This window comes from Podarcis tiliguerta (assembly GCF_965153285.1).
Source record: "Podarcis tiliguerta genome assembly, chromosome: 17".
In the NCBI taxonomy this organism is placed as follows: Eukaryota; Metazoa; Chordata; class Lepidosauria; order Squamata; family Lacertidae; genus Podarcis; species Podarcis tiliguerta.
Genome location: NC_139550.1, coordinates 32788209 through 32804643, shown reverse-complemented (window position 1 = coordinate 32804643; position 16435 = coordinate 32788209). Strand labels below are relative to the sequence as shown.

The 16435-nt window shown below is 49.8% G+C and overlaps 1 protein-coding gene across 2 annotated transcripts in view; it reads right to left on the bottom strand.

Moving 5' to 3' along the window:
* Positions 1-16435, bottom strand: part of LOC310667692 (phospholipid phosphatase 3-like) — an 81996-nt gene that overhangs the window by 54712 nt on the left and 10849 nt on the right. For both annotated transcript variants that reach the window (XR_014506331.1, XM_083420545.1), the window contains exons 2-3: positions 7211-7368; positions 4452-4732 (exon numbers count right to left, since the gene is read on the bottom strand). Coding sequence is in view for 1 of the 2 variants with exons in the window: in XM_083420545.1 (XP_083276671.1) it covers positions 4452-4732; positions 7211-7368 (439 nt within the window). In the remaining variant the exon portion in view is untranslated. The remainder of the gene's footprint in view (positions 1-4451; positions 4733-7210; positions 7369-16435) is intronic.

The window sequence follows — 16435 nt, the reverse complement described above, 5'->3', positions numbered from 1 at the left end:
TCTTCCGGACATCTCTCTGTTCCTTTGAGGGTGAATGACCTCAGCCAGCTGATAACAAACCTACATAAAATCCCTATTGGAGCCTTGGCAGGGAGAAAAGGGGCTGGGAAGGAGGTGAATTGCAGGCGAGGGAGGGCTTTACACTCCCAACTGCCTGTGTCCCTTTAGCTTTTAAAATCAAAACCCTCATCTCACCTTCTAAGCATTTGAGGCAGCCCAGGCTTCAACACACAGGCCTGCTCCCATCAAGTCTACTCTGGACTGGATAAACTCACTCTATCCCAATTATACCTGTTGCCTCTTCAGCCATGATGCATCCATCTCACTTGAGTCCCTCCAGAACTAAGAGAATAAACGTAAACACCAGGCCTTGCCATTTTGGAGATTGGGGTGCGTCTGTTGCCTCAGCTTTATCCAAAGCAGTCTAGTTCACAGAAGAAATGTAAAATATACTACAGGATGGGCTGGCCTGAGCCCACCTGTCCCTAGAAGCAAACCTACATTAGGAAGGAACCACTGTCTAGTTATATTTTATTGACAACACGCTGAATATTAGAACCCACGTCATCCAATGAAGTTGAACAGTGGGAGATTCAGGAATCAATGGAAATGTTTCTTTCCACAGTGTTAAAAGCAGTGGCGTAGCGTGGGGGGTGCAGGGGGGGCCGGGCGCAACATCTGGGGGGGGCGCACTCGCACTCGCAGCTCTCTGCCCCTACCTGACTCACTCACTCTCTCTCACTGCAGTGCTGGCTGTGCGAATCCGATCCGAGCCGCTGGGTCGCCGCCCACTGTGGAGGGGGGGGGGTGCCTGGCATGCGGTGTGGAGAGAGAGCGAGGGACTATCTGGGGGAGGGAGAGTGCAGTGGGGGGGGCCCCACAAATTACTTGCCTTGCCCCGGGTTAGGGGGCGCAAATTACTTGCCTTGCCCCGGGTGCTGACAACCCACGCTACGCCACTGCTTAAAAGTACAGCTGTACTGGAAGTCGAATGGAATCTGTTCCGGAAGTCTGTTCGACTTCCAAAACGTTTGGAAACCAAAGCACAGCTTCTGATTGGCTGTAGGAAGCTCCTGCAGCCAACCAGAAGCTGTGGAAGCCCCATCAGACGCTCGGCATCCAAAAAATAGTTCGCAAACCAGAACAGTCACTTCTGCGCTTGCGGCATTCGGGAGCCAAAATGTTTGGGAACTAATCTGTTCCAAAACCAAGGTACAGTCATACCTTGGGTTACAAACGCTGCGGGTTGCGTGTTTTCGGGTTGCAGACTGTGCCGAACCCGGAAGTACCCTAACGGGTTACTTCCGGGTTTCGGCGCTCGCGCATGCGCAGAAACACAAAATGATGTCACGTGCAGAAGCGCCGAATCGTGTCACGCACGCACACAGATACAGCGCTTAGGGCTGCGAACTCTGCGGCTTGCGACCGTGCCTCCCGCATGGATCACGTTCGCAACCTGAGGTACGACTGCACGACTGTATATGATTTTGTTACCACAAATGGCAACGATGGCTGGCAACCTGGACAACTTTAAAAGGGGATTAGGCAAATCCTTGGAAGAAAAGGCTATAAATGTTGGCTATATGCCTGCCTACAGGATGAGAGTAGCGGGGATCAGTGCCAGTGGAAATGACAGGGAGCAAATTGTGTGATCCGAGATTTCCCTACCCCTTTGGCTCACAATGACTGCATGGGGCATACCTGCCAGAGTTCACCTGCTACTTTACAGCACTTCTAAGGTAAAGGTAAAGGTACCCCTGCCCGTACGGGCCAGTCTTGACAGACTCTAGGGTTGTGCGCCCATCTCACTCAAAGAGGCCGGGGGCCAGCGCTGTCCGGAGACACTTCCGGGTCACGTGGCCAGCGTGACAAGCTGCATCTGGCGAGCCAGCGCAGCACACGGAAACGCCGTTTACCTTCCCGCTGGTAAGCGGTCCCTATTTATCTACTTGCACCTGGAGGTGCTTTCGAACTGCTAAGTTTGCAGGCGCTGGGACCGAACAAGGGGAGCGCACCCCGCTGCGGGGATTCGAACCGCCGACCTTTCGACCGGCAAGCCCTAGGCACTGAGGCTTTAACCCACAGCGCCACCCGCGTCCCACCATACACTTCTAATGCACCCCAAAATCTTGCTGCCCCCATTACTGCTTGGATTACATGCACTGCCAGGCTGGCTCTGGTCCCAGGAGAGCATGAGAGCAGCACAGGTGGGTCAAAGTCAAGGCCCAACTTGTTCAGCTTCCAAACTCAGTTTGCAAACACCGACTCAGATATCTCCGAGTAGATAACAAATAGGGCATAGAAATGACAGCCCTTCTCTCACATTTATCTCCCACACCTGGCACTCAACGCTGATAGTTTCGGCACGTAGCTACCAGGTTTCCTATTTCTCATTCTCCGGATTATCCTGTCTAATGCAACAGAATCTTTCCCCTTCCCAGATCTTGAGATGGTAGCCAGATATTCTGGCACCAAGTGTCCCTGTGCGCCATAACTCATGACTTCAACTCCCTCCCTCCCCTTAAGTGAGACCTGCAAAGAATGCCTTGTGCTAAATTCCATTGAGTTCCCCAGTAACTTCCCCTTGGGTTGGAATTGACATTTAAAATCCTCAACTGTATGGGACCAGGTAGTTTGAAAAGACAGCTGGCACCTGTATGAACCTGCATGGATCAGGTTCGGAGGCCCTGTTCACGGGCCCACCATACGACTCAATTAGATTGGGAGGCAGTAGAGACAGGGCCTTTTCAGTGGTTGCCCCATTTCTGTGGAACTCTTTCTCATGGGATACACATCACTGGCTTTTCAGTGGGCCTTGAAAATCTACTTATTTTAATCTGCTTTTAACTAAGATGCTGGGCCATTAAAAAAACAATAATAATTGTTGAAGCTGCTGATTTTGCTTTATTTTCAACTGGCTTTATTACATAGCTACTGTGCTATATAATATTTCAGACTGCTGCTTTAAGTTTATTAACAGAATATATTTTTTATCTTTTGTTTTTTCTATAGGAGCCGCCTTTGGAGAGCCCTGCCCTGAAAGATGGCACAGAAATATTTGAAATAAATAAATAGAACTAGCGGTCTCAGCTGTAGCAGAGAGGTCATGATGAGCATATCCCAGTCCCTGGAATGTATGTTATAGACTTATGCTAGCTTCTACTCATCTCCTTGAAAGTCCCAAACTTGCTCCTCCCATCTCCTTTATAGAATCATAGAATCATAGAGTTGGAATAGACCACAAGGGCCATCGAGTCCAACCCCCTGCCAAGCAGGAAACACCATCAGAGCACTCCTGACATATGGTCGTCAAGCCTCTGCTTAAAGACCTCCAAAGAAGGAGACTCCACCACACTCCTTGGCAGCAAATTCCACTGTCGAACAGCTCTTACTGTCAGGAAGTTCTTCCTAATGTTTAGGTGGAATCTTCTTTCTTGTAGTTTTGATCCATTGCTCCGTGTCCGCTTCTCTGGAGCAGCAGAAAACAACCTTTCTCCCTCCTCTAGGTGACATCCTTTTATATATTTGAACATGGCTATCATATCACACCTTAACCTCCTCTTCTCCAGGCTAAACATGCCCAGCTCCCTTAGCCGTTCCTTTGCCTTTCAGAATCTGGTAACCCCTTACTTAGATTACTGTTATGTGTTATACATGGGGCTGCCCATGAAGTTGGTTCAGAAATTTCAGCTGGTGCAGAATTCAGCAGCCCGGATAAGACAATTTGAGCATATTACACCAATAATGGCCCAACTGCCCTGGCTGCAAATTAGTTTCTGTGCCCAATTCAAAGAAATAGCAGGCTTTCGGCTTGCAAATTTTTGTGGCGCCAAAATCTGGCACCCCCACATTTTGCCTTCTGTTCTAAGTCATTGTTGTGGGGGGCCCTGTGGCACCCAGTGTGGGTGAACTGGTTGCGCTCCCCTAAATCTGCCTCTGATTCAAAGCGCTGGCTTTGACCTAAAAGCCTTAAATGGCTGAGGAGGCGCTGTGGTCTACACCACTGAGCCTCTGGGGCTTGTCAATCAGAAGGTCGGCAGTTTGAATCCCCGTGACGGGGTGAGCTCCCGTTATTCTGTGCCAGCTCCTGCCAACCTAGCAGATCGAAAGCATGCCAGTGCAAGTAGATAAATAGGTACCACTGTGGTGGGAAGGTAAACTGTGTTTCCATGCACTCTGGTTTCTGTCTCGGTGTCCCGTTGTGCCAGAAGCAGTTTAGTCCTGCTGGCCACATGACCCGGAAAGCTGTCTGTGGACAAACGCCGGCTCCCTCGGCCTGAAAGCCAGATGGGCACCACAACACCGTAGTCACCTTTGACTGGACTTAACTGTCCAGGGTTTTTTTTTACCTTTTTATTTATTGATTCTTCCCAGCTGAACTGACCCAGACCCTACGATCATCATCAGAAGGACATCTCTCTTTGAGAGAGAGGAGACATCACCATACACACCTAGCTTCTTTCTCCTCTGAGGGGCCACCAGTGCAGATGTAGTCCTCCAGGTATCCAGCAGAGCAGTTGATGTGAGCAAAGTCAGGTCTGCAGGCAGCCAGGAAGTGTGGACGGAGGCGGCCCACAGCAACCTTGGCCATGTTGGTTAGTGACTGGCCCACAGTGCAGCCAAAGAGGAAGGCCCCAATCTCCTTGTAGAGGGCAGCCACGTAACGGTTGGAGACTATGGAGCGTGAGCTGTGGGGCAGGCTGTACACACGGCAGCTTTCGCCCAGGGTGATCTGCGTTGGAAAGAAAGAAAGAAAAAGAAGAGTTTGGATTTGATATCCCGCTTTATCACTACCCGAAGGAGTCTCAAAGCGGCTAACAATCTCCTTTTCCCTTCCTCCACCACAACAAACACTCTGTGACGTGAGTGAGGCTGAGAGACTTCAGAGAAGTGTGATTAGCCCAAGGTCAACAAGCAGCTGCATATGGAGGAGTGGGGAAGCGAACCCGGTTCACCAGATTACGAGTCTACCGCTCTTAACCACTACACCACACTGGCTCTGAACAGAGAAGGCAGCCCAGCTACAAGCAATTCCAGCGCTGGCAGCGGGGCACATTTCTTAATGGCAAGTGGAGATTCACACTGCCACAGCCATCAGGAAGCTGCCCCTGGGCTAGCCAATCAGAACCAAAGGAAAGAAAAAATTTACTGAACCTAGCAAATGGGTTCCATGGGCTTCCCAGAGAACAGCTTCCACACTAGCCAAATCAAAAATGAATATGGCTGGGAGGAAACTTTCCTCTTTGAACTAAGTTTGGCTACAGCGCTGGAGAAAGGGTTGCATGTGTCAGGTTTCAGGGACTCATCTTCCTCTCCCCCCCTTTGGCAGTAGATAAGCAGAACACACTGAAAGTAGTCTCTTACCAGTTAGAAATTTTAATGATCATAAAGGTAAAGGGACCCCTGACCATTAGGTCCAGTAGTGGCCGACTCTGGGTTGCAGTGCTCATCTCGCTTTACTGGCCGAGGGAGCCGGCGCACAGCTTCTGGGTCATGTGGCCAGCATGACTAAGCCGCTTCTGGCGAACCAGAGCAGCGCATGGAAACGGCGTTTACCTTCCCGCTGGAGCGGTACCTATTTATCTACTTGCACTTTGATGTGCTTTTGAACTGCTAGGTTGGCAGGAGCAGGGACCGAGCAACGGGAGCTCACCCCATCGTGGGGATTCGAACCGCCAACCTTCTGATCAGCAAGTCCTAGGCTCTGTGGTTTAACCCACAGCACCACCCGCATCTTTTTAATGATCATAGCGAGAAAACAAATAATCTATTTCCTAGGAATGAAGGTGCTCCCAATTAAGGGTTACACCCACTTCCTCCCTAGTCACCCACGTCACTACCACGCCTTGTAACCTGAAAAAATGAGAGGCACAAATACAAGATGGGTGCCACCTGGCTTGAGAGCAGTACATGTGAAAAGGATCTAGGAGTCTTGGTTGACCACAAACTTAACATGAGCCAACAGTGTGACGCGGCAGCTAAAAAAGCCAATGCAATTCTGGGCTGCATCAATAGGAGTATAGCATCTAGATCAAGGGAAGTTATAGTGCCACTGTATTCTGCTCTGGTCAGACCTCACCTGGAGTACTGTGTCCAGTTCTGGGCACCACAGTTCAAAAAGGACACTGACAAACTAGAACGTGTACAGAGGAGGGCAACCAAAATGGTCAAAGGCCTGGAAACAATGCCTTATGAGGATCGGCTAAGGGAGCTGGGCATGTTTAGCCTGGAGAAGAGGAGGTTAAGGGGTGATATGATAGCCATGTTCAAATATATAAAAGGATGTCACATAGAGGAGGGAGAAAGGTTGTTTTCTGCTGCTCCAGAGAAGCGGACACGGAGCAATGGATACAAACTACAAGAAAGAAGATTCCACCTAAACATTAGGAAGAACTTCCTGACAGTAAGAGCTGTTCGCCAGTGGAATTTGCTGCCAAGGAGTGTGGTGGAGTCTCCTTCTTTGGAGGTCTTTAAGCAGAGGCTTGACAACCATATGTCAGGAGTGCTCTGATGGTGTTTCCTGCTTGGCAGGGGGTTGGACTCGATGGCCCTTGTGGTCTCTTCCAACTCTATGATTCTATGATTCTATGATTCTATGATCTCGCAACCACTGCACTTTCTGAGCAGCCGCCTTATCTGCTCTCCTTGACCTTGGGCTGAGTGGACGGACGCTTTCCAGAAAAAGTGAGTCTGTTAACTCTCTCTCTCCCAGTGCTTCTTCTCCTAGCTGTTCCCCATCCAGTACTTCCCAGCTTCTGCCTTCTGAACTATCCCTCTGCTAACCACTGTTCCAAATCTATACTGTCCCACTGCTCCTGGGAAGATTCAGGATCCATTCCTCCTCAAGTGCAGCCTCCTCAGCATGGCCCCTGACAGCATGAAAGGGAGATGGAGAGTCATCTGTGCTGGAGGAAACCAGAAGAAGGGCTCCTGCAAGGAACCGTAAGGGAATATTGTGTGGCATCAGGATACAGGTGATGTGATGTTCTAGAAGGGGGTCTGGTGGGGAGAGGGGAGAGAGTCTTGTATACCCTGAGCTCTTGAGAGGAACCTGGGGTGGAAAGGCATGCAATAAATGCATGCAAGAAGACAAATCAGCAAAATACTATGGTCGGGTGGGTGATGTTTTGCTGCCAGGAACAAGGCAAGGCACAGGATGTTAAAGGACAAAAGGGCACGGTTCCCTCCCTCATTCCCCTGAAAGACTCACCACTAGACAGGCAATGAGGATTCCCACGGAGATGAGCACAGAGTCGCTGACGGTCTCAGCCCGCTGCAGCGGGTACCTGATGCTGCTGTCGTTGCAGAAGAAGCCGCGGCGCATAGGGGAAACGAGGCCAACCTCGCAGATGAAGAACGGAATGGATGCTGCAGCCAAGGAAGCGGGCAAGAGAAAGAGCAAGTCAGGGAGAGGGAAGGGTTCTGAGATCCACAGCTGTGGTGGCCAAGGCTGGAGGCCGAGGGCTGAGCTGGGACCGCAAAGCCCAGCATTTTGTAGATTACCAATCTCCCTACCTACCTATGCAATGCTAGTCCCCAGCATCCCATCTGTCTCACCGGAGCAGTTATCTCCTGCTTGGACTCTGCAATGTGCTCTACGTGGGGCTACCTTTGAAGGTGACCCGGAAACTACAACTGATCCAGAATGCAGCAGCTAGACTGGTGACTGGGAGCGGCCGCCGAGACCACATAACACTGGTCTTGAAAGACCTACATTGGCTCCCAGTACGTTTCCGAGCACAATTCAAAGTGCTGGTGCTGACCTTTAAAGCCCTAAATGACCTCGGCCCAGTATACCTGAAGGAAAATCTTCACCCCCATCATTCAGCTCAAACACTGAGGTCCAGCTCTGAGGGCCTTCTTGGTATTGGCGCCCTCCCTTCAGATGTCAAGGAAATAAACAAATATCTGACTTTTAGAAGACATCTGAAGGCAGCTCTGTTTAGGGAAGTTTATAATGTTTGATTTTTATTGATGATGATGATGATGATTATGTTGGGAGCCGCCCAGATGGGCGGGGTATAAATAATAAATTATTATAACATTATTATTATCCTACTGTAAAGGTAAAGGGACCCTAGACCATTAGGTCCAGACGCGGACCACTCTGGGGTTGTGGCACTCATCTGTCTTTACTGGCCGAGGGAGCCGGCGTTTGTCGACAGCTTCCGGGTAATGTGGCCAGCATGACTTAGCTGCTTCTGGCAAACCAGAGCAGCGCACGGAAATGCCGTTTACCTTACTGCCAGAGTGGTACCTATTTATCTACTTGCATGTTGACATGCTTTCGAACTGCTGGGTTAGCAAGAGCTGGGACCGAGCAACAGGAGCTCACCCCGTCATGGGGATTTGAACTGCCGACCTTCTGATCAGCAAGCCCAAGAGGCTCAGTGGTTTAGACCATAGCGCCACCCGCATCCCACGATTATCCTACTGTAGCATGAGCAAAAAAAACAGAACCCAGGATGGAGCTATGCAAACCGGGGACTTGCTTGATTCTCAGTGGCTGGGGTCTCCAGGGAATCACGGAGTTGAAGCAGACCACAAGGATCATCTAGTGGCTTCTAGCCCAACCATCTCCAATGCAGGGATCTCTTTGAACCCACAACCCTGAGATAAAGGGTCCCGTGCTCTTCCAACAAAGTAGATTTAGCCCCAGTGGTTTGCAACTAGGAAGACTTCTGGGAGGCAGCTGTGGGAAGGAAGCAGATTTGACTGACAGGAGTGAAATGGTCCACAAAAATAGGTTCTTCCATCCATTCCATCAAATCCCCTGGTAAGAAGCAATCATCTGTCTGCCACACACTGGGGACTGGAATGTGAAACCAGGCATGTTAGAAGCCCTGGGGCAAACATGGAACAAGGTGTTTCAGCCACAGCTCTTTCTGCCCAAGAGCTTTGGCCCATGGGACGCAATGTGTGTCATTTGTCCTAATTAACACTAGGGCTTTGGCATAACGAACTCCCCACCGCACCCTGAGGGATCACCAGTTACCACACCCAGGGCTAGTATTGGTGCAACGCTTAAGAACCCAGGAAGAACTGTTAGAAATGACCCCATTGGCTCATATACATGGCAAAAGCTTTCTCAATGCCAAACACCTACTTGACGTTTCCACATACACGGAAGATGACAGGCCACATTTGCTAGGACTTTCCAATCAGAAGGTCGGCGGTTCGAATCCCCGCAACGGGGTAAGCTCCCGTTGCTCGGTCCCTGCTCCTGCCAACCTAGCAGTTCGAAAGCACGTCAAAGTGCAAGTAGATAAATAGGTACCACTCCAGCGGGAAGGTAAACGGTGTTTCCGTGCGCTGCTCTGGTTCACCAGAAGTGGCTTAGTCATGCTGGCCGCATGACCCGGAAGCTGTAAGTCGGCTCCCTCGGCCAATAAAGCGAGATGAGCGCCACTACCCCGGAGTCGGTCACGACTGGACGTAATGGTCAGGGGTCCCTTTACCTCCCTCATCTGGGATTCAGGGGTATATTGCCTATACTGTGGAGGTTCCATGTTGCTTTCATGGCAACAGACTCCTCCATGGATGTGCCTGGTGTAATGCTTGGTTTTCATAAAGCAACATTTGCAAGGGGAGCCCAAGTCTGCTTCTCTGCGGCACTTTCCATATCCCTCTGCGGTCTTGTGAATAAGCACACGAAATAACTAGCCTGCAAAAAATATTTACAAGCCTTTTAAGAGGTTAGCAGCCAGCAGGGAACAGCGGAAGTCCCCTTCGCTCCATGGTCGGCATGGAATCAAGAGATCGGAAGTGCGAAATGCCTTTCAACAAGACGGAGATGGGGAGATGGTGGAAGAGCAATCTGTTTCTCCTCCACCAGCTTCCTTGATTATCATGCTAGCTGTGGGGGAAGAGGTTTTGCTTCCTCTGCAACTAGCATGGAAACTAAATGGACTGGCAGAGCAGGGACCTGCCCCACCTGCGGGAGCACACTCCCTCCCTGGCATCAGTTGTCTGTCGCTGGAACTGTTAATTGGAAGTATATTGTCCCAAAGATAAGGTTTAAGACAATTAAATGATAGTAAGCAGTGAAAGATGGAAAGGATTTGCTGACTTAATTATTAACTGGAATACAAAAAAGGGAGGTGGGAGGAGGTCGAGGAAATAAGTCATTGAAGGATAGAGATGTGAAAATGGATGTGCTTTTAAATGTTTTTGTTTTCTTTCTAGTTGTGTGGAGGTATTGTCTTCTTTTTTGCTTTTATTTTTGATGTATTTTTTAATTTTTTATTTTCTCTTTTTTATATATATATTGTGTTTTTTCTTTTTTTCCTGTAATTATAAAACTTTTAATAAATATCATTTAAAAAAAAAGGAAGTATAACCTCTGCTTGTGCCTTTCAGTGGGTTATTGCAAAAAGGAAGGAAGGATGGATGGATGGAAGGAAGGAAGGAAGGAAGGAAGGAAGGAAGGAAGAAGATGCAGCCCAACACATTTTGGGTCAAACCGTTCTTTGGGGACAATTCACATTCTTTATTCCTGTCACCAAGTAATGCTACTTTTTTTGGGTTTCCTACGTGGGGGACTTGGTAGCCCTTCAAGTTATTGTTGGACCTGAACTCCCATCAGCCTCAGCCCATGCTCAAGGACATGGGTAGGCAAACTAAGGCCCAGGGGCCAGATCCGGCCCAATCGCCTTCTAAATCCGGCCCGCGGATGGTCCGGGAATCAGCGTGGTTTTACACGAGTAGAATGTGTTCTTTTATTTAAAATGCATCTCTGGGTTATTTGTGGAGCATAGGAATTCGTTCTCTCCCCCCCCCCTTTCCGGCCCCCCACAAGGTCTGAGGGACAGTGAACCGGCCCCCTGCTGAAAAAGTTTGCTGACCCCTGCTCAAGGATGATGGCAGTTGTAGTCCAGCTACATCTGGAAGGCCCAAAGGCTCCCCAGCCATGCCCTAGTAACTGACTCTGACTCCACCTGCCAGATGGGTGGGAGAGGATCAGCATGGGTGCTTGGACCCCCCACCTTCCAACATACAAGGCATGCAGACCCAACTCCCTTCTCAGCTACTTCATGGATGCTACAGATGGAAGAACAACACAACAAGAAGCAGTCATGAAACTGAGTCACTAGAGCAGTGGTTTTCAACCAGCGTGTCAATGATGGTCAAGGGTGCTGCGGGCAACACTGGCCTCTGTCCCTCTTTTCTTCCCTCCCTCCCTCCTTTGATGCCCTCATGCGTCTCTGCATCCCAAAGGCTGGGTTGGCTGTTTGTTGCAGCAGCTGTTTGTTGATATAAACTCTCCAGTGTGGTGTAGTGGTTAAGAGCAGTGGACTCGTAATCTGGTGAACCAGGTTCGCTTCCCTGCTCCTCCACATGCATGGAGGAGCGGGAAGTGAACCATTCATTACATGCATGGCGAATGGTGCCTCTGGGGCTGGCCAGGGGGTGCTTCCCAGGCCCCTGTGGGGCAGTGTGAGGAGGCACCTCTCTTTGGGGTGTGGGGGGTGGCAGCAGCTGCCCTGAGGACTCCCAAGGAGAGGGGAGAGGAGTGGAGGCTGAGGGAACCCTCCACAAGGAAGGGTGTTTGAAAAAGGGTGAGAGGCTGCTAGCTCTGTAGGCAAGGGGTGACATGACTGGGCTCCTGAGCCCCATAGGGGTGCCACAGAAAGAATGGAGTTGGTCAAGGGAGCTGTGGACTCAGAAAGGTTGAAAACCTTTGCACTAGAGTATGGGAGTGGGAAACCTTGGCCAAATTCCCATGTGTGATCAAGAAGTTGAGTGGATGGGCCTTGAGCAAGTTGCTCTCTCTACTTTAGCCTCCCTAGAAGTGCTCCCTGGAAGAGGAGGAGACAAACAAAAGGTTTTTAAAAAGCAAGAAGGTCCCTGTTGGGTGTGAGTGGTCCAGCAAGGGTCAAGTTGCACAGACAGCTGTGCCGCAGGAGACACCAAGGCGAAGACACCCATAGCCCAAAACAATCAGGGTTCTCTGTCAAACAGCCAAGCCTTTTGGCATCTGCTGAGCTCGGCACATGCAATGAGCTCTTTGAGAAGGCTCTGGTTTTCCAGCGGAATCCGTTGGACTCCTGCCATTCTGCCCTTCTCAGGGGCAGCGAGGTGGACGTGAAGGTTTGCAGCGGGGAGAAGGCAGAGGGCTAAATTTAGTTGGGCAAAGCAACCAACACAAAGAGCTCAAGGACCTGAGCCACAGATCTGGGGTGGATCCGTGTCTGCTCCAGCCAGAGACACCAGAGACACATGGGCCTTGCCTCCTTGGAGTAGTCTGCTTACCAGAGCACGTCCCTTCAGAGAAAGCCATGGAGTGAATGAGCTCTCAAACCAGATGGAACTACCGTATTTTTCGCTCCGTAAGGCGCACTTTTCCCCTCCTAAAAATAAGGGGAAATGTGTGTGCATCTTATGGAGCAAATGAAGGCGGGAGGCAGGCGGGAAAAGCCCCCAAGAGCCGCACACACGCCCCGAGGAGGGAGAAGGGGCTGATTGGCTTTTAGAGGGAGAATGCAAGAAAAAAAAAAGTTTTTAAAGGGAGCGCTGAGCAGAGCCTGGGATGCACACAGGCTCTGCTCAGCGCTCCCTTAAAATAATTTTTTTCCTTTGCATTCTCCCTCTAAAAACTAGGTGTGTCTTATGGTCAGGTGCGTCTTATGGAGCGAAAAATATGGTATATTTATGGCAGGGCCAGCAATGGCCATTTGGCTGCTAGTGGCCAAACAGAAAATGCCCTCATCTCCTCTGCTGCATACCATACCTCTGCACCCACCTTTGCGCACCTGCCCACTGCCACCCAGCGGCAACGGTGGGCACACAAGGGGGGTGGCACAGTGGAAGATGCAGCAGAAGAATGGCACCAGTGGACATGAGGAGGAAGAGGTGGCCAATAAGCTCACGAGTCAAATCTGCCACCTCTTCCAGGTATTGAGAGCCTGCAACTGCCTCACCTTGCCTGGTGGGCAAATCAGCCCTGGAGGGACAAGAGAACCACATCCATTTGCTTATCAGCTTGCAGCTGGGAGATCTGTGGACAGACTAAAGATCACCACACTTTCTTTTAGAATGGGGGGTGGGGGAGAACCTGTGGCTTTCCAGATGTAGCTTAGAACTGTACAGACGAGAAATCTGAAAAAACGTACCTCAGCGCAAGACCCAAGAACGCAAGTACAGTGGTACCTCGGGTTAAGAACTTAATTCGTTCCAGAGGTCCATTCTTAACCTGAAACTGTTCTTAACCTGAGGTACCACTTTAGCTAATGAGGCCTCCCACTGCCGCCGTGCCGCGATTTTTATTCTCATCCTGAAGCAAAGTTCTTAACCCAAGGTACTATTTCTGGGTTAGCCGAGTCTGTAACCTGAAGCGTATGTAACCTGAAGCATCTGTAGCCTGTACAATCATACCTTGGATCCGGAATGCCTTGGTACTTGCGATGTTTTGGCTCCCAAACGCCGCAACCCCAGAAGTAACCTGAAAGTCCGACATGGCTTCAGATTGGCTGCAGGAGTTTCCTGCAGCCAATCGGAAGCCGCGCTTTGGTTTCTGAATGATTTGGAAGTACAATGGACTTCCGGAACGGCTTCCGTTCAACTTCCAAGGTACGACTGTAGGCTGTACTCGTCTTCCATTTATTTATTATGATTAATTCTTACAAATATATCTCCCCCGCCCTTATAAAAATAAAAAAGGCCTTGCTCGTCATCTCACAATAAACTTTCCAGCTTCCCACAATAGCCCTCTTGCTTGAAATAATCACTACCCATCTCACCTTATATGGTGCCTCGGCCCTCTCAATGCATGCAGAGATTCCCTGGCACTTGGAGAGGGCTATTAATATACAGGGCTCTTGGCTGCACTGAGACAGCCACACTGCCTTGCTTGGTCAGCTGCCCAGAGCAAAGGGCTCAGGTGTTGCGGTCCAGAGAGGGAGAGGCCCAGTTACTGGGTGCCAGGGCTCAGCAACACCCTGGAGGATATATCTAGAGAGAGAGAGGACTTTCTTGCGACCACAAGGCATGAAGCACCCAGTTGGCACTGCGAGCTGCGGATCTGGAACTGCCATCCTTTGACTTCTTTCACTGTTGCTCTGCGTGACTGCAAACCTTCACGCCAGAGTTCCCTTCCCTGTTATGCAGCTGCCCGTTACGGCTCAGCAGTCTCCTGGATTGAGCTGCTCCGTGCCAAAGGGACCTGCTCTGTGCCCTCGGCGACATTCCTCTGGCGTTCTTCTGCTGGGTGTTGCTCCGGATCTGTTGGGAACAAGTGGCAGCCTGCCTGGCCCCCTCCCACAGCAACGCCCAGGCGAGCAAGACGCAACCTGTGGTGCTTCCTCAGTGCAAGGGGGGGGGGAGGGATAGAAAAACAGGGCTGGGCCTGGAAGGAGGTGAGGGGACACCCGCAGGGGTTGGGAACACTGCCAGGCAGGGGGCAAAGCAGGTGTGCTGGACCACCAGGACTAAAAAACCAGGAGCCTCTTATTCTGTGACCCATTGGGGAGAGACACTTGATGGAAGCTTTGTTTGTCCAACAGTCTACTTCCCACCAACCAAAATTCCAGCTCCACCATGGCTTTATTCCCCAGTGGCCCACTCTCAGAACGAGGAGGAAGTACCGGATGCCAGCCTCGCTTGGCTAGCCCTCTACAGTGGTACCTTGGCTCCCGAACAAATCGGCTCCCAAACGCCGCAAACCCAGAAGCGTTCTGGTTTGCGAATGATTTTTGGAAGCCGAACGTCCGTTTTGGCGTTCAGCATTGTTTCTGGGGCCAATCAGAAGCTGAGCCTTGGTTTAGCTGCTAGACTATGCTGAGTTGGATAAAATGACTGGGAAGATTAGATACTTAAGAGACCAAAAGTTCACAGAAGACTGGGGAAAATTTGTGGAATATCTGGAGAGTATAAGTGATGGTCAAATAATGCTAGAGGGATTTAAAAAAGCACTGTGAAACGCGAGAGGTATTGTTAAAAGGGAATAGGAAAAGAAAGGTTCAAATAATGACAATACAAACCTAAGAAATGCGTAAATTAATAATGACTATGAAAGATTTACGGAAAAGCTGAAGGAAGTCCAGAAAAGAAAGACTTTGTGAAAAACTGGATGTGAAATTATTGTATGATTTGTTTTTGTTGTAAATTAATAAAAATTATTATAAAAAAAGAAGAAGCTGAGCCTTGGTTTGCAAAGATTTTGGAAGCCAAACAGACTTCCAGAGCAGATTGAGTTTGGGAACCAAGGTACCACTGCACTCTCTTCCTCAAGTGGGGAAGGGGGCAAATGAGGACAAGATTAACAGCAATGTGAAAAAGCAATCTATGCTTTGGAATTCCCTGCCTGGTTCACGGTACTCATTTCCGGGACATGCTATAAACATTCCTGTTTAGGCAAGCCTGCCCAGATGTTTTGAAATGCTGGTGTGGATTTTAAACTCTTTTACCATTTTAACTTTTTGTATTTTTTTTTAAAAGTATTGCTGTCATTTTTTCCTGGATTTTCTAGTTTTGTATACTGCTTTGAGGTTTTGTTTTGTTTGTTTTCAAACAATCGAAGAGTATATAAATTTCATGTAATCAATAAATAAATTACTTTTCTACAGTATCACACATTTCAACTCTCAAAATGTCAAGGCCTGCTCCCCAATTCGTACTAGTCTGATTTCCCCATTACTTCATAAGTACAGGACAATTTTACACCTCTCTGCTGCTCTCGGATACCGATCTTGCTGTAATGTATAGTGTTGCTAGGGACGCAGGTGGCGCTGTGGGTTAAACCACAGAGCCTAGGACTTGCTGATCAGAAGGTTGGCGGTTTGAATCCCCGCGATAGGGTGAACTCCCATTGCTTGGTCCCTGCTCCTGCCAACATAGCAGTTCGAAAGCATGAAGCACAAGTAGATAAATAGGTACTGCTCCGGCGGGAAGGCATTTCCGTGTGCTGCTCTGGTTTGCCAGAAGCAGCTTAGTCATGCTGGCCACATGACCTGGAAGCTGTACACCGGCTCCCTCGAGATGAGCACCGCAACCCCAAAGTCGGCCATGACTGAATCTTATGGTGAGGGGTCCCTTTAAGTCTCCCCTCTCCATCCAGGCAAGTAAGCAGGGCAACACCTCAGCTAAAAGACCCATTCCTGACACTTGAGGTGGGTTGGTGAGGGTGTGGCATGGCAAGTGGGCGTGGCCTAGGTAGAATACTGAGGACCAGGTGGAGAACCCTGAAGGGCCACATTTCCTCCCTGGGCTGAGGTTCATCACTCCACCTCTTCCTGGCTGCCTCTGCGTGTCAGCCAGTTCCATGGCCACTCAATCTCCCTAATGCCAATGCTACCAGGTTGCCGCCCTAAGCCCTTGTTCTTTCCAGATGGCAAATCAATCGGACCCATCCCCTGAAACATTTGCCTGCAATCAAGTTCTGCCTTCAGATTGCCCTTCCTCTGCAACCTTAAGGCAAACCTGCTCCCCAGGTTCTCTG